Source organism: Macrobrachium nipponense, chromosome 20, assembly GCF_015104395.2.
Source record: "Macrobrachium nipponense isolate FS-2020 chromosome 20, ASM1510439v2, whole genome shotgun sequence".
Taxonomy (NCBI): Eukaryota; Metazoa; Arthropoda; class Malacostraca; order Decapoda; family Palaemonidae; genus Macrobrachium; species Macrobrachium nipponense.
In genome coordinates, this window is record NC_061089.1 from 41660440 (window position 1) to 41684376 (window position 23937).

Here is a 23937-nt window from a genome sequence, read left to right on the forward strand (position 1 = left end):
TTGTTGTCTTTGCAGAATATGAAGCAAATTTCATACGCCTTTTGGACAAAATATGTAATGGTAGTCATATTGAGGTAAATGAGACTGGAACGTCTGTCCTTTACAAGCCTGGTGTATTATTGGGAGGACGCATAGAGCATACTTGTTCAAACAAACGTGGAATTGGGTAAGTAAAAGTATTATGGTTTTGATTGTTGTATTCATTTAAGCTACAGTGATTCATTCAAATGAAGCATATGGTACATATATATATTAATAGTTATACTTAGTTGATTTATGATCCAAATTGGCAAATATTCAATAGAGATTTTTCAAGACAAGATGGTTACTTCCAACATTGCCTATGTAAATTGATTCTTTGCAAAATTAAATACACAATATTAGTTTTTTTTTATGTTCATGAGAAGTACTATTGAGAGAAAGTAATGCAAATGGCTGCAGTGATGTGGGCAGTTCTCATTCACTCAGTGTTTTCATATTACTAATGAAGCATATTTTTTTTTTATTGCAGTGGAATTTTGTACTCCCATTGCACAGCATGTTATTGTACTTACTTAATGACATACTTAACAGTATAAAAGCAGATATGTGGAAAATGAAATAAAAATGTAAATTAATTTTAATAAAATTACGATATACAGACCACTGAAGAAAAAAACAAATGAAATTGGGGATGGCACCAAATGTTGGTGTTAGCACTGAATGCTGAATGAAAGATACTGTTTACAACATTGCAGGCATCAGTAAAGCTCATTCCAGATGACTATCAGGCAGTGGCCTAAATATATTATAAGAGATATGCAACAAAAGAGTGGGCATAATGTATTGTGCATTGTATCTGCAAATTTTTGCAGATTTCAGACCCATCATTGTGATGTAGGTAACTGTCATGCTTAGTAGCTTTTAATACTATTGAGTAATTTTGTTGTATTTTATTGCCTTTAAATATGGTATGGAAAATGTCATATATTTCAGTGTCAATAGATTTTTAAAACAGTCATTGCCTTTTTCCAACAGATATTATCTTGAACCAGTTTTCATGTTGGCTCCCTTTTGCAAGACTCCAGTTAACATAACCTTAACAGGGGTCACAAACAACAAGGTAAAATAAAAATTTTTGTTGCTCTCTATGCTAATTTTTTCTTTGGGTTATGTTTTTAACTGTATTTTAGCTTTTATTTCTTTACAGAGGGAATTTCTTGTCAAAGATACTACATCAGTATTAGTTTTGTCTTGAAGATTATGTGAAAAAATACATTAGTGTTAATGCTGTGAAGTATTTGAAAAAATATCTTTGCAATAATAATATGAAGTTTTGTTTTATTTATTTCTTGCAGATGGACCCATCTGTAGATATGCTCCGTTCGTCATTATTACCAGTGGTGAAAAATTTCTTGGTTGTTGATGAAGGGCTGAGTTTAAAGATGGTTCGTAGAGGTTTACCCCCATTAGGAGAGGGTGTTGTCAACTTAACATGTCCTGTGAGAAGAACTCTGAAATCTTTCCAGGTACAGTAACCAGTTTTTGGATTGATTGGTTTTTTTTTATGCAAGACTCAACTTGTCATTATGTATTTAGTGTTCAGTTAGATACCAAATAAATAAGCTGTTTTTAAATGGTAGTATTAGGTTTACATTAATCAGCATCTGTACTTTTATTGGTTTACAAAATACAATGTATGGATTAATTTCTTTTTATGTTGTGCACCTAATGTTTTGTAGATATGTTTGGATGTGTGATGCGTTTATTACCCAAATGCTGACATATAATTTTTTTTATTTACGCCTGTTAATTTTTTTTCAGTGGGTCGAAAGTGGGAAAATAAAGCGTATTCGTGGAGTTGCATATTCAAGTCGAGTAGCACCCATTGTGGCAAATCGTATGCTTGATGAAGCAAAGAAGGTGTTTTCAAATTACCTCACTGATGTTTATTTTTATGTTGACAATTGCAAGGGGAAATCACCTGGTAAGTTACTTTATAAATATTGTCTTACTATTCATTTTAAAAACCTTAAATTGAAATAATTCCCCTCAGCATATATAGATGATTCCAAATGGATACTTCAAATACTCCCTTCAATTAATTTTACTTGTGCTCATAGCAAGTTGGCTATACTTCTCAACGAATAGTGTTTTCTTTATTTAGTGAACTCCAAGATCCCTGTCTCTTAAACTAAACTGCACTCATCTGGAACAATTTGTCTCTACAAAACAAAATAATATTTTATAAAAATAGAAGAATAGGAATTTATTGTAAAAAAATTACGGGAGGGCTCAGGATGTCTGATGGACTGATGTCTCTATGGCACTATTTCTGTTGAAAAAAGATGTGAGGGATGGAGAGTGAGAGTGCTCTGGTAGATGCCAGACTTCTTATGCTCTCTAGACCTTTTCAAATTGCTACGATCAAACTCCATTGGCATAGGGAACAGTCAAGAAATGGATCTTAAATTATAATTTCCAATGTAATTCTGACTTCTGGATCTAGAACATAGAACTCATGCTCAAGAATAAGAATAAGATTAGACTTGTAGGTACTGGACGATAGAGTTTCTTTGTGTTTAGTCAAATGGCATTCCCAGCAAACCTTAGTTACTGAAATTGTTCTTTTGTCATATGACTGGTTGGCAAAATTTCTTTTCCTTTAATGGCTGAAATCATGGGCTTTCTAGTTATGTAAAAGACAGACATTGGGTCTCAGGAGAGAGAAGAGGATCGCTTTCGGCTTTGATAAATGCAGCCCATTAAAAACTATGCATTTTAAGAAATAAAATTTCCCAATGAATAGTGGTTTCATCTAATTAGGCATCGTAAGCAATAATATACATAATGGTGGTGGTGTGGTCAAATTAGTTACCATTATTTTTTTGTCCCGGGTATAATGATGAGTGATGATGATTGGGCCAAGCCAAAGATTTGCTGATTAAATTCCATATTAGACACTAGATGGTTTTTTTTACGTAAAAGGAGTCACTCTTGAAGAATCAAGCAGTGGATGCCTCTGAAGTTAGAAACTGACTTTTGAATAAATCATCATGATAACAGGAAAAGTGTAGACATTTTATTTGATTAGGGTATTTATACTTGGAAAAGAACAGTTAATGTTAACTTTGAATACAGTGGTACCTCGAGATACGAAATTAATCCATTCCGAGGCGGCCTTCGTATCATGAGTTTTTTGTATCTTTAACTGCATTTTATATGTAAAATGGCTAATCCGTTCCAAACCCTCCAAAAACACCCCAGTAAATTTTATAATAAAGCTAAATTGACCTATAAACAATGAAATACTACAACAATTAGGACCATTCAATACCTAACTTAATACGTACTGCTAATATGTACTACATAGTACCTGTAAATAAAGTGTATTAGAGTACATGGTATACAAGAAATACTGTACGTACATACGTACGTATGTAGTAAAATGTGGAACCTTACCTTTCGAGTGAGTCTATCTCCGAAAGTGGCAACAGTGTAGGAGGACAAACGGCAGATACGTACACTTAACTTTGTGAAACACAAAAAAATGTCAGGAAAACATAAAATAAACTTTACGAAACGCATTAACAAAACTAACACTTAACTTTACCAAAAACTTTAAATTAAATTTTTTTTTTTTTTTTTTTTTTTGACAAAATTTCAACTTCTTCACTACTTTCAACTTTCTGTTTTTTCGTAGTAGTATCACTTGGTTCTTCCTTTTTGCTTACCCCTACTAAAGGCCTCTTTAAAAAATAACTATCCAAGGAAGATTGCTTCTGCCTGCTTTTGACAATGTTCCTGAAATGACTCGGGCAAACGTCATCGAACTGTGCAAGCATACGACCTGTGTAAGCCTTTTCGGGGGGCTTTTCTACGAATGATTGCAACTTATGAAAAGCAGCTAGAGCATCCTTAATTTCTGCCGTTGTCATCGAGTCCTCGTCCTCCTCGCTGCTGCTAGAGAACTTGTCAAGATCTGGTTGCAAAACAGTTTCAGGATCGTCAACTGTTCCTGAATCTGCAGCACCAGCTTCGCCCACTTCGAATCCCTCGAAGTCTCGGGCAGATACGGCATCAGGCCAGAGTTTCCTCCACGAGGAATTCAAGGTTCGCCTCGAAACCTCCTGCCAAGCTTGGTCGATGAGTCAAATGCATATTTCGATATCGAAATGCTCCTTCCAAAATTCACGCAAGGTGAGGTTTGTGGTATCGGTGATGTCGAAACATCTCTTGGAAAGATGTTTCGTATAGTACAGCTTCTTGAAGTTAGATATCACTAGGATATCTTCCTCGGGGCCAGGAGGGTGAGCAGGGGCATTGTCCAACACCAGCAGACATTTCAGAGGGAGGCGCTTCTCTTCCAAGAATTTCTTCACTGTCGGGCCAAAACACAGATTTACCCACTCGGTGAACAAAAGCCTTGTTACCCATGCTTTCGCATTAGCCCTCCACATCACTGGAAGCTTCTCCTTTAGCACTTTGTGGGCCTTGAAGGCTCGTGGAGTCTCCGAATGATAGACAAGTAGGGGCTTCACCTTGCAATCCCCTCTGGCGCTCGAACAAAGTGTGAGCGTAAGCCTGTCTTTCATAGGCTTATGCCCGGGTAGCTTCTTCTCTTCCTGCGTGATGTACGTCCGACGAGGCATTTTTCTCCAAAAAAAGGCCAGTCTCATCACAGTTGAAGACTTGCTGAGAACTGTGATGAGAGTCATCTTCGTTGAGAGTCATCTCGTCGAACATCTTAATAAAGGCTTCGGCTGCTTTCGTGTCCGAGCTGGCTGCCTCCCCATGCCGCACCACCAAATGGATGCCAGTCCGTTTACAGAATTTTTCGAACCACCCATGAGAAGCCTTGAACTCTGGGGTTGGCGTTGATGTCCCTTCTCCTCCGTCGTCTTTGGCCTGGGCAATCAAATCGCTGAAAATAGTGCTGGCCTTGTGGCAGATTGCCATCTTCGTTATCGTATCGCCAGCGATTTCTTTGTCTTTTATCCAGACAAGAAGAAGCCTTTCCATTTCATCGTGCACATGGCTCCTCTTGCTGGACAAAAGTCACGCCCTTGGAAGGTGTAGCTGCTTTGATGACATCCTTCTGCTTAAGGATGGTGCCTATTGTCGACGGATTTCGGCCGTATTCCTTGGCGATCACACTCAATCACATACCAGCTTCATACTTTTTAATTATCTCCATCTTCGTCTCCAAAGAAAGCATCCTCCTCTTTCCGTGAATTTCAACTTTCTTGGGACCCATGACTACGCATATACTGTACATAATTATGTTATGTAGTACGTATACGTATGTAGTAAAGTTCTCACACAACACGATAAAGTACACTACAACGAAATCACTAACGAATTTACGTTGATAAACAAAATCGTATAGAACGAACGAATACCGCGTGCGTACGATACCGATGATGCCGTGAAGTGGCCTAAGAAGCACGCCGCTACATAGATGCATCATGGGAGAGATGCTGACCAATAGGAGAGAAGGATCTCATGGCGGTGACTAGCATCAGGAACCAATGGGAGAGTGGGAGGATGGTGGCAAGTCTACTCAGTTGGCGGCGCACAAGTTTTAAAATTGTTATCGGTGGTCCGGGGCGAATCTCGGACTTTTCAGCAACAACATTTTGTATCTTGAACAATTTTCATATGTAGAGCCGCAAAATTCTTCGTATTTGCTTTCGTATCTCGAGTTTTTCGTAAGTTGAGCCTTTCGCATCTCAAGGTACCACTGTATTGTGAAATTTAACCTTGTGAAGAATGCTGAATGTTATGAAAGGTTCTTAGCAGTTTCCATGTGAATATTGTGAAATTTAACCTTGTGAAGAATGCTGAATGTTATGAAAGGTTCTTAGCTGTTTCCATGTACCCCATTGTTTTCTATCTTTTACGTTTTGTCCTTATAAATGTTCTGAAAACAAAATCTAATCTATAGCAAACAGTATTTCATTTTCATTTTCATTACCCAGGATTTGGTTTGTGTGTTGTTGCCGAGACAAACAAAGGGAGCTTTATGAGTGCAGAATCCATGTCAGGATCTCCCAATGAAGATAAGGATGTCAAACTTCCAGAAGATGTTGGCCAAGAAGCAGCATGGAGACTTTTGGAAGAGATATACCGGGGAGGTTGTGTTGATTCAACTTGCCAGCCTCTTGTTCTCTTATATATGGTTCTAACAGCCAAAGATGTTTCAAAAATTGTTTTAGGGCCCCTGACTCCTCATTCGTAAGTAGAGCATACTTCATTGTTTTTCATTGAATTAATCAGAGTGCAGTACAGTTTATGGAACCCTGATAAAGAAAAAGGATACAGTATTGTGTCAGAAGTATAGAGGAATAAGGTTGCTTAAGCATCCTTTGGGAAAGTATGAAAAAAATTACCACAACCAGTTGTGCATTATTTTATAAAAAAAAAAAAAAAAAAAGCTGTTTTAACAATGAGTTCACTTCAGGTGGAATACCTTGCAAGCAGGAGCAGCACTACCAAATGTTATCTTGAAAAAGCATGTGCCCAGTACAAAGACAATTAGTTAGTCATGTAATCAAGGTTTTCCAAAGGCCAAAATTAGGGATGTTACTAGACCATAGTATAAAACTTAGAATTATGACATTGGCAAGTAAATCAAGATTTCAAATTCATGTTGGTGTCCATGAAGCTTAGCATATTCTATTGTTTATCTTTGTAATACAGGAAGAAAGTATGGGGCTGTGGAGGTGCTGTATACAGATAAGTATGCCAGCAGCAGAATTGGTGTAAGGGAGATTACAGTTACGGTTGAAAATCATGCTTACAGTTATATAACTGGTGTAAATCTTCATTTTCATACATTCAACTTCCCTGTCAGATATATACTTAGCTATAGACTCCGTCGTCCCCGACAGAAATTCAAATCTCGCGGCACACGCTACAGGTAGGTCAGGTGATCTACCGGCCTGCTGCTGGGTGGCAGGAATAGGAACCATTACCGTTCTTGAACCAGATTTTCTCTGTCACGGGGCTGGTAACATCGTTTGCTAGTTCCTCCTGACTTTGACTTTCGAATTTCATCGCCGTTGATCTTCTAGACTGCTATTTTGGTGACGTATTGGATCTCTGGCCTGGCATACGCTTTTGTGGACTGTTTTTTTATTTTGGATTTGGATTTTTCTCAGAATGTCTGATACTTCGTTTTCGTTCAGAGTGTGTGTGAATGAAAGTTGTTATGTGAGACTACCGAAAGCTTCGGTAGATCCTCACACTACTTGTAAGAATTGTAGAGGGAATGAATGCTCACAATTGAATACATGCGAAGAATGCAAGAATTTAAATGAGGAGGAATGGAAGATACTTGATTCTTATTTAAGAAAGTTGGAAAGGGATAGGGCTAGAAAAGCCTCTTCCAAGAGTTTGAGTAGGTCGGTCTCTAACTAGCCAGTCAGTAGTCGCTTGCCTATCTCTAATCCAAATGTTTCCTTCCATACAGCTTTACCTTCTCAATTGTCCGACTCTGCAAGTTCAACATCGGAAATTGCAAATCTGAAAGCTTCACTTTTGGAGATGGAGCGTAAGTTAAAGGATTTGGAAGGTAAGCATAGTGAAAGTGTTCCCAGTGAAGTGGAGGGTGCGTCTGATCGGCTCTGTCTCGCTCCCAGGTCTAGACCTCTTCCAAGCTCCCAAGCCCAGAGGAGAAGGAATGTCGAAAGCCGCAGGGAGGTTTCAGAGAATCCCCACCGGTCAGGTGTCCCCTTGGCAGATTCTGTAGTTGCGTCCCAGACTGCCAAGGATAGTCGTTGGAAAGACATCCTAAAACAGTGCTTTTCTTTGTCCGATTCTTCTTCAAAGAAAGGATGGAGTTCGGACAGACTGTCGAGACCTTCTAAGAGACCATGGAGGTCGCCAGTTTTCGACTCCAGCCCGGAAGAATTTCCTCCGGAAAAGAAGAGAAAGGAGGTATTATCAACAGATGCTCCTTCCCCTACATCGGAATTAGAAAGCTACGAAGATCTTGGAACAGATGCAGAAGCAGATATCTTCCTTAGTAGGAGTTTTGAAGAAGGATCCTCCTAGAAGAAAGGATAAATTCCTTCCAGTAAAAAGATCCCGTCTGATGGAAGTCTCTGAGAGCTCGGACGAGGTGCCTGCCAGGAGTCTGGCGCCAGCCAGGCGCAAAGTGCCTACTAGGCGAGAGGATTTTGATGAATGGTGAAGAGTGCCTGAAACTCCTACTAGACGCAAAGCGCCTGAAATGAGACGCAAAGTGCCTGAAACCAGGCGCAAAGCGCCTGAGCTTCCTTCCAAGCGCCTGGCGCCTGAGCCTCCTTCCAGGCGCCTGAGCCTCATTTCAGGCGCCTGGCGCCTGAAGCGCCTACCAGCCATCAAGTGTCAACCAGGCGCAAGGCCCCAACCAAGCTGCAGGAGCCAGGCTTCAGGCGCTATGAATCAGGAGCTTCATAGGGAATGGAGTTAGAGGCGGACCGAGAGGCTCCTCTTTGGGAATTTTTGCAATTTTTGATCAGGTTTTATCGCCTGACAGGGTCTCTAGATGTCGCATAGGCGGCCGTAGCCCTGTCAGGATAGGCCTGATTCTGCGAAGGTTGAAAGACATTCGAGGCCTTCTCCTGATAGGGATGGGAGTCGTCGCACAGGCGGCCGTCGCCCTTGTCAGGAGGGTCTTAGTGTAACTAAAGGCAAAGGGCAATATCGGCCTTCACCTGGCAGGGACTCAAGACGTCGCACAGGCGGCCGTAGTCCTTGTCAGGTGGGAGTTGGTGTTGCTAGGAACCCTTCACCTTGCCTAGAGAGGAGTCCCCCTCCGGTTGCACATTCTTCTCCAAATATCACTCCTCATGACATAGAAGATGTCTCGGACTCGGAAGAAAATAAGGGGGCAGGTCTTTCGGACTATAAGACCTTGACAGCCCTCTTATTGAAAGAATTCGGGGAGTCTCTGAGCCCTGCTGCCCCTCCTTCTCCTCGGTCTTTATTTTCGAGTACGAAGACTGCAAAGTCTTCCTCTTTTTTGAAGATGCAGCCTACCATCTCAATGAAGAGGGCTTTGCAGTCTTTTGGAAATTGGCTTAAAACCAAGGAGGAGGCGGGGAAGACTGTGTTTACCTGTCCCCCTTCCAGACTATCGGGAAGAAGAGGGATTTGGTACAACACGGGCGAATCAATGGGACTTACTCTTCCCTCCTCTACTGAAGCGGACTTCTCAACCTTGGTGGACTCGGCAAGAAGACACGCTCTTCCATCAGCCAAAACGAACTGGACCATGTCAGAAATGGACCATCTCCTCAAGGGAGTATTCCATGTCTTGGAAGTTTTTAACTTCCTAGACTGGTCCCTTGGGGCTTTGGCCAAGAAGACTCAAGACCCTGATTTCTTGGAACCAGAAGTCCTACATAGTGTCCTCGCCTGCATGGACAAGGCGGTGCAAGATGGATCTGCGGAAGTGGCATCCCTTTTCGGGGCAGGAATACTGAAGAAGAGGGCTGTCTTTAGTTCATTCTTAACTAAAGCAGTCTCTCCAGTCCAGAGGGCGTCTCTCTTATACGCCCCTCTGTCTAAACAGTTGTTTCCTTCTCAATTAGTGAGGGATATTTCCCACACTCTTACTGAGAAGGCAACACAAGATTTGCTTGTGCAATCGGCAAAGAAGCCAAGACCAGCCGTTCCTGTCACGAAGAGGGAGCCAAGAAGTGCCCAACAGCCCTTTCGAGGGAGCTCTTCAAGCCGAGCCCCTAGGAAGAGAGGAGGGGAAAAAAGAGGAAGGTCTTCCGTTAGAGTCCCGAGGAAGAATCCAAAATGATATTCCAGTCCTCCAAGCACCAGTAGGGGCCAGGCTTCTGAAATTTTCACAAGCATGGGCCTCAAGGAAAGCAGATTCTTGGTCCCTAGAAGTGCTCAAGAAAGGATACCTCATCCCCTTCAAGGACAGACCTCCATTGACGACGACACCGAGGGAGCTGTCAGCGAGGTACAAAGATCCTGTAAAAAGAGATGCCCTGCTCGGGTTAGTACAGCAAATGTTGGAGAAGGAGGCCATCGAGACAGTACAGGATCCTCACTCCCGGGGCTTTTACAATCGCCTCTTCTTAGTGCCGAAAGCCTCGGGAGGGTGGAGGCCGGTCCTGGACGTGAGTGCATTGAATCGCTTCGTGGAGAAGACGAAGTTCTCCATGGAGACTTCCAACTCGGTCCTTGCTGCTCTGCGTCCAGGAGATTGGATGGTCTCTCTCGACCTTCAGGACGCTTACTTTCACGTCCCCCTGCATCCTTCATCGAGGAAATATCTTCGATTCATGGTGCAGGGAATGATTTATCAATTCAGGGCTTTGTGCTTCGGCCTCTCGACAGCTCCTCAGGTGTTTACGGCGTTGATGAGGAACGTAGCAAGATGGCTACATCTGAAGGGGGTGAGAATATCGCTTTACTTAGACGACTGGCTCTCGTGAACCTCGAGAAGTCTCAGACGATCCCCAGCCAGAACATTGTCTATCTGGGGATTCGGATGGATTCTCGGGGTTTTCGAGCATATCCATCCCAAGAAAGAATTACGAGAGGGTTGGAAAAGATCTCGGCCTTCTTAGAGAAAGAACGAAGCTCAGCGAGGGAATGGCTCAGTCTTCTGGGCACCCTTTCGTCGCTAGAGCAGTTCGTTTCTCTGGGGAGGCTGCACATGAGACCCTTGCAGTTCCACCTAAGGAGAAGTTGGAACAGAAAGGCAGGAGAACTGACAGATACCTTTCCCATAGAGGAAAACATCAAGAACCACTTACGATGCTGGTTAGGACCTCTAAAAAAGAACGAGGGAGTGTCCTTGTCTCTGCAGAACTCTCACCTAGTGTTGTTCTCCGACGCCTCGGAAACGGGATGGGGAGCAACACTAGGGACGAAGGAAGTGTCAGGCAGCTGGACGAAAGAACAGACGACCTCGCATATAAATGCAAAAGAGCTCATAGCCATTCATTTGGCTCTGAGACATTTCGAGGACGAAGTCAGAGGCGTGGTGGTCCAGGTCAACTCGGACAACACCACGGCTCTGGCATATATAAGAAAGCAGGGGGGGACACACTCTTTCTCCCTTTACGAGTTGGCAAGGGATCTATTGGTCTGGACGGAGGAACGAAAGATAGTGCTCCTGATGAGATTCGTTCAAGGAGGGAGAAATATAAGGGCAGACAGATTGAGTAGGAAGAACCAGGTTCTTCCAACAGAATGGACCCTTCATTCACAAGTCTGCCAGCAACTATGATCTCTTTGGGGGAAGCCTCAAGTAGACCTGTTTGCAACGTTCCTCTCCAGAAGGATGGAGAACTTCTGCTTGTTGGGGGGAGGATCCAAGAGCCCTGTCAGTCGATGCCATGCTCATGAACTGGACGGGCATAGACGCATATGCTTTTCCCCCATTCAAGATACTGGGGGAAGTGATAAGGAAGTTCGTGTCCTTGGAAGGAATGAGGATGACGTTGATCGCTCCCTATTGGCCCGCTCGAGAATGGTTCACAGAGGTACAGGAATGGACGGTGGACTTCCCCAGATCTCTTCCCGAAAGGACAGATCTGCTCAAACAACCCCACTTCGAGAGGTATCACAAAAACATCCACGCTCTCGCCCTGACTGCCTTTCGACTATCGAAAGATTGGTCAGAGCGAGAGGCTTTTCTCGCAAAGCTGCGAAAGCAATTGCGAGAGCAAGAAGATCCTCTACCATGCGGATATACCAATCGAAGTGGGAAGTTTTCCGTAGATGGTGCAAGGCGAAGAAGCTGTCCTCCTCAGATACCTCTGTGACCGAAATTGCTGATTTCCTTCTATATTTGTGGGAGGAATCTCAATTAGCAGTGTCCACTATAAAGGGTTATAAGAGCATGTTATCTGCTGTGTTCAGGAACAGGGGCCTGAACATAGAGAATAACAAAGACCTTCATGATTTGATTCGATCATTTGAGACGACTAAATCAAGGACTTCACTTACCCCTAGTTGCAACCTAGATGTGGTTCTCAGATACCTCACATCAGAGAAGTTCGAGCCTCCTGATAAAGCGTCCTTCAGAGACATCACAAGAAAGTGTATTTTTCTGATAGCTCTCGCTACTGCAAAAAGAGTAAGCGAATTGCAAGCTCTAGACTCGAGAGTGGGCTTTAAGGGAGACTTGGCAGTGGTATCTTTCAGACCTTTGTTTTTAGCGAAAAATGAAAATCCCTCAAGACCTTGGCCCAGAAGCTTTGAAGTAAAAGGGCTTTCTCAATTGGTGGGAAATGAAATTGAAAGATCATTATGCCCTGTTAGAGCATTAAAATTTTACCTGCAGAAGAAGAAACAGTTGCAAGGTTGCAATCAGAGCCTCTGGTGTGCGATTAAGGACCCGAAGAGACCAATGTCCAAGAATGCCTTAGCTTTTTTTGTCAGAAATGTAATAACTGAAGCGCACATGAAGTGTAAGAGTGATTCATTTACGACATTAAGAGTTAAAGCGCACGAGGTACGTGCAGTTGCTACATCATTATCGTTCAATAAGAACATGTCGATGAAAAACATCTTAGCAGCCACGTATTGGAGGTGCAACTCAGTGTTTGCCTCCCATTATTTAAAGGATGTAAGAGTAACATACGAGAAATGCTTCTCTCTGGGTCTGTATGTATCAGCGGATACAGTGGTGGGTAAAGGAGATAAGACTGATCCTTAATTTGTTTCCTTATATTTTGTATAGTTTTGATTTCGAAATAGTTTGGTGTTGAGTTTTTAAGGTTGTTTATAAGGTGGTTGGGGATAACTCCTTTCAATCGTAAATACTAATCCACGGTTAGGATCAGGTGATCAGGATCAGTGTTGTACTCCTTTGTATGCCATTAGGCATAGGTATATTGTCGTGTAAGTGGATAGGACCCCAGTGACAATTGCCATCAGGTTCTGTCGAGTAAGTGGATAAGACCCCATTGACAGTCCTCACAAGAGCTCTCAGCCATAGGTCACACCCTCGCTGAGGCTTTTGAGGCGAAGCAGACTTCTAAGCAGTAGCTATGAAATCTTCCGCCAAAACAGGTAGGAACCAGGGTATTGTTAATTATTTTTATTACCTACAACGTATGTTGTTTACCTGTCTAATCAGTAATTAGCTGTCTCTTACCCTCCGCCAAAGGTGCCAATCAGCTAAGTATATATCTGACAGGGAAGTTGAATGTATGAAAATGATATTGTTATTGTACAATAAAGTTTCATACATACTTACCTGGCAGATATATACGATTAAATGGCCCACCCAGCCTCCCCTCAGGAGACAGGTGGAAGAGAAAATCTGGTTCAAGAACGGTAATGGTTCCTATTCCTGCCACCCAGCGGCAGGCCGGTAGATCACCTGACCTACCTGTAGCGTGTGCCGCGAAATTTGAATTTCTGTCGGGGACGACGGAGTCTATAGCTAAGTATATATCTGCCAGGTAAGGATGTATGAAACTTTATTGTACAATAACAATATCATATTTATCATTTTTCCACTATTTTCTGGGTATTTCTTTTAGATTCTATATTTCTACCAAAATATTTACTACTACTTTGCCTATCTGATCCTCACCCCTTGTTATAAATATAGTCTTGTCTAAATAAGGAAAGTTTGCTATCCACTGGACACATCTCTTTATACAAATTTACAACTTCCTCTTTTGAAGTATGATTTTACCAATGCATTGTAGCCTTTAATCCTAGCATCCTCTTCATTATCGCCATGTTCTTAAAGTGCCAGTCTGCTGCATAGGGTATTAAATGCCTTGTATCAAGTTTTTACGCTTGACATGAAATCTTGCCATTAGTCAAGCAATCCTTCACTGTTAACCCAAGTGTAACATATCTCCCCTACTTCCATACCATTGTATAATCTCCATTTTCTTTGTAAATATGATTATTAACCCTTAAACGCCGAAGCGGTAAAATAAAAATTGTCTCCCGTGTGCCGGAGGTGTTTCGGAGTGAGCGCAGAAGCGGAAAAAATATTTTTTTCAAAAAATCACAGCGCGCTTAGTTTTCAAGATTAAGAGTTCATTTTTGGCTCCTTTTTTTGTCATTGGCTGAAGTTTAGTATGCAACCATCAGAAATGAAAAAAATTATCATTATCATATATAAATAATGCGATATATGATAGCGCAAAAACAAAATTTCATATATAATTGTATTCAAATCGCACTGTGCGCAAAACGGTTAAAGGTAACAAGTTACTTTTTTTTCGTTGTAATGTACACTAAATTGCTATCATTTTGGTATATAACACATTGTAAAACGATAAAAGCAACACAGAGAAAATATTATCACAAAATAATGCATGAATTCGTAACGCGCAGACGTAAACAAATATTTTTTTCAAAAATTCACCATAAATCTAAATATTGCCCTAGAGACTTCCAATTTCTTTCAAAATAAAGACAAATGATTGAATATAACTATACTGTAAGAGCACTAGCTTACAATTGCAGTTTTCAACCATATCTGACGAGTTAAAGTTGACCGAATGTCGATTTTTTTATATATATATATGCAATTATTTCGGAAATTAGAACCTTCAAATATTTTTATTTTTATTCTACATAAAATTGCACACATTTTCATATATAAAACTCTATGAAATGCCTAATATGAAACGGAGCAAATATTCCGAGAATGGGACGTACGCATTTCGGAGATTTGTGGCGGAGAATCCGTGCGCGGAGGGAAGGAAAGATTTTTTTTTTAAATTCACCATAAATCTAAATATTGTGCTAGAGACTTCGAATTTGTTTCAAGATGAAGGTAAATGACTGAATATTACTAGACTGTAAGAGTTTTATTTTAGCTTACAATTGCGTTTTTCGACCATTTCGGTAGAGTCAAAGTTGACCGAACGTGGTTTTTTTTCTATTTATCGTGATTTATATGCAAATATTTCAAAAATGAGAAAATTACAACCTTCAATTATTTTTGTTGTATTCTACATGAAAATGTGTGCAATTTCATGTAGAATGATTTTTTTGGAAGAGTTACCGCGCGGACGTAAAGAAAATTCTATTTTTTTCATAACTTCACCTTAAATCGAAATATTGTGCTAGAGACTTCCAATTTGTTGCAAAATGAAGGTAAATGATTGAATATTACTGGAATATAAGCATCTTAGCTTACAATTGCGTTTTTCGACCAATTCGGTAGAGTCAAAGTTGACCGAAGGTTGAAAATTTGTCACTTATAATTTTTTATATGAAAATATTTCAAAATTGATAAAAGCTAAAACCATGGGTGGTTTTTAGTTGTATTGTGCATGAAATTGCGCACATTTCCATATATAAAACTTTATGTAAAGGCTGATTTTAAAATGGTGCAAACATTACCACAATCATATGTATGATTTTTTTCGGAAGAGTTACCGTGCGGACGTAAGGAAAAAGTTTTTTCATAAATTCACCATAAATCGAAATATTGTGCTAGAGACTTCCAATTAGTTGTAAAATTAAGGTAAATGATTGAATATTACTAAAATGTAAGAGTTTTAGCTTACAATTGCGTTTTTCGACCATTTCGGTAGAGTCAAATTTGACCGATGGTTGAAATTTTGGCACTTATCGTTATTTATATGAAAATGTCTCAAAACTAGTATTTTTTTGTTGTATTCCAAATAAAAATGCGCACATTTTATATATAATACTCCATGTAATGGCTAATTTAAAATGGTACAAAAATTATGTCAAAGTGACGCAATAATTTCAGAAATGTGTCACAGATACTTTTTAGTGCGGCAAGAAAGAAATTCGCGTTTGCGCGCCTGCGTAACGATTGTAAACAAAACAACACCTTTATCCGTGAACTCCCAGCATCCCCCAAGGCGCGTGATTCAAGAGTTTTCGGCTGGTAGGCCTAAAAGTATTTTTCCGCGAATTTTTAAAAAAAACTTTTATGTCAACGTAAAATACGTCCAGTCGGCACCCGAGAGACAAAAAATGTAGCCGTAAAATACGTCCAGTCGGCGTTTAAGGGTTAAATGCCTTATCCATGTATCATAAATGTTGACTCTACACTCATGAAATATTACAATTAGTAAAGCAATCCTTCTCCATTGTTTAAAATTTGTTAACATCTGTCCCCTATATCCATACTGTTGATATTTTTTTTTATTGTCCTGTTATGCCTGTGGTATTATTGAGCATGTTTTCTAAGGGTTGCCCACCCACCAGCAACAATATAATGTTCACCCCTTTCATTCCCATTTGCCCTTCTGGCACTTTTTGTCCATCAAAAACCTCTTCATTGATATTTTACAATACAGTAGTGAGAATTTCTTGTCCAACCATCTGTTATAGTTGATAATGCCCCTCCCTCTCATTCCCATTTGCTTTTGGAATGGAATGGAATGGAATATAGAGTTTAGGCTAAAGGGCAAGCTTTGGGACCTTGAGATCATTCAGCATTGGAAAAGAAATTTAAGAGGATGTAGGTTTAATAGGTGTAACAGGAGGCAAACCTCGCAGTTACACTAGGAAATCATTAGGAGAGGGTGGATAACAAGATGGAAGAAATACAATATGAATAGAGGTACAGTAAAGGATTGAATTGAAAGGGGTTGCAGTTATGGGCCGAAGGGATGGCCAAAAATATATTTTTATTTAAAATTCATCTTTTGTTTCATCATCAGTTATATGCCATATAATAATGTCGAGTTCATTCCCACACCTCTCCTCCAACATCCACATTGCCATTTTCTTGATTACGTTTCCTTATCTTCCTTGCTTTGTTTAAATGCTTTCATTACAAACTTCTCTCCACTCTTCTCTACAGCCACTTCTCATTTTAATGACAGCTTCCTTTCTGCAGTGTAGATTTTTCCATTTTTACAATAAACAGGCAAGGTTCACTGCTAATCTTTGATGGATGCCAACATTATTTTCATTTTCCTTTATACCTGCCACTTTCTTCACTACCATTTGTTTAACCCGTTTGCTGCATGGGACTGATCTGTCATTAAAAGTTCTCATCCATGATGTGGGACTGATCTTGTATGTCATAATTCTTTTGGTTCTAGTTTGGCAACTCGAAATAGATTAAATGTTTTATTATTGTAAGGAGGTTTTGTCTATAATCTAGTAACAAATGGCAAAATTCTATTTCCAACTTATGACGATAATCTCGTGACAAGGGCTATACTTCAGTAACCATCGAAATGCCACAAAGGTAGGGGTTTCTCTGGATGATGCAGCAGTACAGAGGTGCTTATTTGGAAATTACAATGATAGTAGTACACCTGAATTATCAGATGGTTTTGATAGTGACAGTAGTGAATATTATATTTATTATATATCATGGTTTATTATATCATAGTTATAGACAAACCTACTTATTTTACTTCAGGTTTTATTAGAGGTTATCATGAATTCGAGGAATTGAGAGAGGGGCAAGTAAATTTGTCCAGCACCAGAGGTGGTTAATGTCAACAAAGAAAACATGATCAAGTTTGCAAATGGGAGATCACTGAAGATTCAGTTCATAAAAATCCAGTTCTTGGAAACTTAATTGAGATAATAAATTGACATTTTATACAGAATGACAAGTCAGACTTCTCAAACTTAATAACAAAAATGGCATTACTTGATTCCATGCTTTGTGAAGTATCACACAGAAATGAATCCCTAAAAAAGCAACATAGTTGAGTATTTGAATAATTACCTACATATACAAATATTTCATCACTACTATAATAACACGTTATAACAACATAATAGGACATTGTAATATAACAGTAATGAAACTAACAAAGAATCAAAGTACAAATATAAAGGGAGAAAATTAGTCAGGTGTATACAGTTAGCAGAACACTGATCTTGTCACTAGTGACAGGCCTGTACCCAGAGTTTTTTATGGGATTGGTTGTTTATCCCAAAGCTGGACCTTTTCTTCTATAAATGTTGTTGCATATATAGGTATATACCAGATTAAACTTAAAAATGTTTTAGTTAAGAAAAATTGGGCATGCAATTACAGGACTGAGTGACCATAACAGCTTCACAGCAAAAGGTTAAGGGTTCAGGAACACCTCACCATTTTGCATTTGCAATAAGAATCGTTCCTTGTTCCAGTACTTTAGTTGATTGGCCTAATAAAATCCACAATTGTAGTATAAACAGCCTATAGAATCCACAATTGTAGTATAAACTTTTTTTTGCATGGTACCACTGGAATTGCATCGTTATAAAGACTGCATTTATTTTTCAAGTATATTAATCCAAACTGGCAACTGCCTGTTTAACTGGTTATTTGTAGCAACTTCAATGGTATTTTCAAAGCATGCATAATGAATCTTAATTTCCATATATCTTTCATATTGCATTTTGTATACTTTGCATATTTTCCTAGTCAGTTTTTTTTTTATTGAACTTTGTTGAAAGCACAATGGTGAAATGAAATAATTATATAACTGTTATTCATAAGCAAACCCATCAATTATAGTGAGCCCTGTGGCAGTCACTATCAATTATAGTTAGCCCTGTGGCAGTCACTATCAATTATAGTGAGCCCCAATGGCAGTCACTATCAGTTATAGTGAGCCCCACTGGCAGTCACTATCAGTTATAGTGAGCCCCAATGGCAGCCACTATGTCCCTAGACACACACTTTTCAATATTAAATAAGAGCAGCAGCTTTGTGACTCCATGCATGCACATCTGTGAGCCATTGGTTGTAAGTTGCCCAGATAATTCTTGATCATTAGTCAAAAGACTGTAAACATCTTTGTTCAGCTATTCCAGCTTTTCTTTAGTAATTCAGAATTATGTAGTAATTATATATACAATTTTTATACATTTCTGATTAAATAATTTCTGCCTGTTATTTTTCATTAGGATGGCTAGTTTTTTCTGCATGTGAATATAATTAGACCTTGTTGCTAGCCAGTAAAGTATCCTTTGTGTATTGTTGGAATTTTCAGTGTTTATTTTGAATTTACGGTCAATATTCTTAACCGTGTTGTGCTTAGTTCATTCATTTTATTTGTGCATGTAGAAAATTATACAAATATATTTGGGGTAACTAGATCATTTTTTTGTTCTTTAACCACTGCAAGTTCTTGGTATGGGCTAGGGGTAAGTTGAGTTATTGCTTCATGCACATATAGGATTCTAGTTCCATTATTATCTTGTTTTTCCTATATCAATTATGCCTTCCTTTGTTGGTTTGTACTGGTACTGAACAATCACTTGTTTTCTAGCAGTATTAATGTATTTGCAGTTTTCATGCATATGTGCATGTTTCAATATAATTGGCAGTAAAGTACTGATTTTTTTTAACTTGCTCATGCCAAGTATTCTTAAACTAGTTAAAATTTACCAGATTTGAGTTTGTCATACTTTCATCTTTGCAAAAGGTGGTTTTTCATAATTTTTTACTTGGTATCTCTTGTTAATTTTGCCATGATCAGTCTGCTGACTGATGGACTTGCCAGGTAGGGAAGAATGAGCTGTCCACAATTGAGATTCTGCATTGGAATTGTCGAGTTGTCTTTTAACATTGCTGTAGCCTGTTGCTGGCTTGCCCACTCGCCTTTCTTTAGCCTGCTCACTTTGACATAATGACTGCACTCTAACCTACTTGCTCCAGTAATTCTCTCCAGCTTTAGGAAGACATTTTTACTTTGTGATTTGCCATCATTGTCTTTTTTTTTTTTTTTTTTTGCATTACCCTTGGTCTGCAGTTTCAACTGTTGCTGCTTGGGCTCTTATTTCAGCTGCTCTGCTACTGGCAGCTATGGTACTGGCTCTGAACTAATGTGTGCTCTTAACAATTTCTGCAAAATTGTTCCAATACTGACTGCTACCTAGTTTTGCTGCTCTGATTCTTACTACTGAACTACTGCTGCTGTTACCACATTGCCTTTGGTTCCTTTAAGTTCTATGCTGCTGCGCTGCTCATCCCTATTGTACTGATGACTACTCTGAGGCAGCATTTCATTATTGCCGTTTCATATTTATATAACTCTGTTATCTATTGGTGCAGTGCTGCTGTTGTATTTGCTGCACAAACTGTTGTTATGCTCTCTTCTGTTCTGTGTTGCGCCAAAGATTGCACTGCACCTGTGCTTGGTACACTGCTTTCAAATTCAGCTAAAGTTTTGTAACAAGGACTTCTATTTACCTGGTGCTAACAAAGGGTCTCCCATCTGCTGCACTGGCACATGTATATTTTCAACCATGACTCTTTAATAGCCTTCTGTGACATCTGCTTCACCTGTTATTCTACAAGTGCTAGCTACTCTTGATGTGTTGGCATTGCACTCTGGGCTCTGCCTAAGTTAATGTTGTTGCAGCCTTTTCTTCCCACTTGGTTGAGCCCAGTGCTTTTTATTATACCTGTTTCTGGCATTTTACTTCAGTCAGTGTATTTTCTGTTAATCTGTCATTACAGTTGTGGCACATCTCCCAGTTACTGTAATATCAAGTTAAGAAATATTTCTTTGGTTTCAGCCACTTTATTGCATCTTCTCCCAGAGGTTTTTTGTATGGAGACTCAAGGTGACAAATCTGATGAAGCACCTAGATCATATATGCCTCTTTGTTCGTGACAAACATTTAGTTCTCAAAGGAAATAAATTTGAAGATTGTCTTCTTTAGGAAAGGGCTCAGTATCTTTTCAGAACATTTGGAAGCTTTTAACTTACTTATCCTTCAGTGCCTCCAGAAGTAATCTGCCTTGACCACATTTTCAAATTTTTCAAGGAAGGTGAGGAAGCATCTCGTTTCGATGGGGAACAGATGAATGTCCAAATGCCGTCAGATCCATGTCACACCCATACCTATAACTTAAATAATGTTTGCTCCTGCTTGGAACACTCCATCCAATGTTCAGCCTGTCAGCTGAAGGAAGGTATCTGGCCACAGCTCCAGTCAGAAGAGGATGAACAAAATACCCATACAAAAGTTGCTCTCCCATTCTTTTGAGAATGGTTGGACTAGAATTCATTGGTGCAAGTTGTTTTTGAGAGACAAGTATAGTACTTAATCTCAACTCCTAATAGCTTACTGCAGCAACCTTTTGATGGTTGGTGAAGAAGTGGCAATGTATGCCTTTGGAATAGGAACTTTGTGACATCATTGGAGTATCATCATGAATGTTCCATGCCTTGTTCCATCCAACACCCAGGAAGAAGTGCTACTTGTTTTGTAAGGTTGGCCTTCAGCCTGTTTGTCTTTTTGTTACCAGGAGCACTTTGGAAGAATAGTTGGTACATGGCAGTAGAACCTTGGAAATGTTTGATTATCTGTGAAGTTCATGCTGGTCCTGCATATTAATTGGAGGAATTATAACTGTCACATCCAAAAAAGCCACATGTGTGAAGATAGGGGAGGAAACAGTAATAGGAACAACACAGACGTGCTCAGGCAGCCAAGTAGTAGCTGAAGGGGAAAAGGAGTGAAGGCCCGGAGATTAGCTGTGATTCTTCTTGCTAGGAGGATCAATTAAATCTTTCCTCTAATGTCTGACAGGAATGGGCAGAACCGAAGACGAAGAAGAAAAGGTTGCTGAAGACAAAGATGAGGAAGATCTGCAACAACTCTTCTTGGATAGTGGAAGCTGTCGACACAACTGTACCTCTTAAGAAGCACACCTTCAACTCTGTCGACAAGAAAGTCGGAAGGAACAGACCTAGGTGGCTTCGGGAGGGAAGTTGACAGATATGGCATGGATGAAGATGGCACAGAGTCAGCTGCTGGGAGAGCCACTGTATGTTCAGATGATGTCACTAAAACTGAAGATTTGGAAACTGTCATGGCAGATATCACTGGGATGCGAGACGAAATGCAGGAAATGGTTGGTACCTGATAGGCTTAGAGATGCCCAACACTTAATCCTCTGCTTACCTCCCCCAGAGAAGACTGTGCAAGAGGTAGCTCCCTCCTCATGTCATGGGGTATATAACTTTTTCACATCCAAAAATGGCACATTTGTGAAGGGATAGGGGATGACATTTCAATCGAACTGGTTTGCTCTTCTGCAGTCTAGAGTTTGGATACAATAAGCAGGAACTTCTGGTGTCAACCAAAACCTCCAATCCAGCCAGGCCATGGCAGTCTCTTTTTGCTCAGTCGCCTTCATCATTTAAGCAGGTTTTCCTGCAATCATGTCTTATACTGGTCTGCAGCAACTCCCCTGGATACAGTCCCTGTTGCTGTAATGGTTCAAGCTCTGTTGCTGTGATGGTTCAAGATGTCTTGTTTCCTCAAGATATAAAACAACAACTTTCTGATTTCACAGCACTTGACTACTCTGCATATTTCAGCTTATGATGATCATAGGGAGTCTCACAAGACAGATGACTATGGTTTGGAACTTACGTTTATAAATCCTTGGTCATTGGCTGGTACTGAACACAAACAAGGTCTACCTTATCTCGACTCTTCTCTTTTTGTACTTCTATTAAGGTATGCTACCATCCAGCATAGGTAATTTCATCTGTTTTCAATTTAGCATCAATTGTAATGACATTAGTCAGCTTCAAATGACTTCCAGCTCATGCCTGGAATGGGGAGGCAAGGATGGTCTTTATTGGTGGCTGGACAACAGGAACCTCTTTGAGAGAAAGTTAACAACCCACTTCTAAGGATGCTTCTGGTATCAGATGGTTCCTGGACAGAGGATACACTTTATCAGTGCAATACGGGAAATGGAAGGGGAATGTTATCCCTGCATGCACTCCAAAATCATATGACCCAGCCATGCATTGGAGGCATATAGGCTACTCAGGAGTGGTCCTAACTCCTACAATTCGTCTGATAGCAGAAGCATCTCTAGAAGTGGGTGGTTAATTTTCCTCTCAAGAAGGTTCCTGTTGTCCAGCCACCAATTAAGACCCTCCTTGTTTTCCCACTCCAGGCATGACCTGGAAGAGTCATGTGAAGCTGACTAACATCATTACAATTGATGCTAAATTGATAAGTTACCCATGCTGGATGGTAGCATACCTTAATAGAAGTACAAAAAGAGAAGAGTCAAGATAAGGTAGACCTTGTTTCTGTTCAGTACCAGCCAGTGATCGAGGATTTATAAATGTAACATTTCCAAACCATAGTCATCTGTCTTGTGAGACTCCCTATGATCAACATAAGCTGAAATAGGCAGAGTAGTCAAGTGCTGTGAAATCAGAAAGGAGTTGTTTTACATCTTGAGGAAACAAGACAACATCTTGAACCATTACAGCAACAGGGACTGTATCCAATGGAGTTGCTGCAAACCAGTATAGGACATGATTGCAGGAAAACCTGCTTCAATGATGGAAACTGAGTAAAAAGAGACCACCATGGCCTGGTTGGATTGGAGGTTTTGGCTGACACCAGAAGTCCCTGGTTTTTGTATCTACTCTCTCGATGGATGAGACAAAGTTAAATCCCTCATAAGGGGAGCTATCTCTTGCACAGTCTTTTCCGGGGGAGACGTGGTGAAGACGTAAGTGTGTTGGGCATCTCTAGGTCTATCAGGTACCAACCCTTTTCAGACATTTTGTCATAGTGCATGTTGTCTCACATCACAGTAATGTCCACCATGACAGTTTCCAGATCTTCAGTTTCAATGACATCTGAATATACAGCGACTCTCCAAGCATCTGAATCCGAGCCATCTCCATCCATACCATATCTGTTGACTTCCCTCCCAAAGCCACCTAGGTCTGCTCTCGTTGACAGAGTTGAAAGTGTGTTTCTTAAAGAGGTACGGCTGTGTCGAGCTTCCGATATCCAAGAAGAGATGTTGCAGATTTCCTTCCTCACCTTAAGCCTTCATTGACCTCCTCTTCTGTGTGTACTGCCCATTCCTGTCAGATGTTGGAGGAAGAAGAATTACGGGCAAACTCCTGGGCTTCACTCCTTTTCTCCTACAGCTGCTACTTGGCCGTCCGAGCACGAGGGGAGACCTCGAGGATCTGTTGAGTCTACAGATCAGTCTCTTTTGCCCTAAATCCGTTATTCCTGCTG

At 40.2% G+C, this 23937-nt stretch overlaps 1 protein-coding gene across 1 annotated transcript in view; it reads left to right on the forward strand.

Annotated features, from left to right (window-relative positions):
* LOC135225165 (RNA 3'-terminal phosphate cyclase-like protein) overlaps window positions 1–23937 on the forward strand; it is a 70642-nt gene that overhangs the window by 46318 nt on the left and 387 nt on the right. The window contains exons 2-6 of the mRNA XM_064264408.1: window positions 16–166; window positions 1018–1102; window positions 1338–1508; window positions 1804–1966; window positions 5961–6216. Of these exons, the coding sequence (XP_064120478.1) occupies window positions 16–166; window positions 1018–1102; window positions 1338–1508; window positions 1804–1966; window positions 5961–6216 (826 nt within the window). The remainder of the gene's footprint in view (window positions 1–15; window positions 167–1017; window positions 1103–1337; window positions 1509–1803; window positions 1967–5960; window positions 6217–23937) is intronic.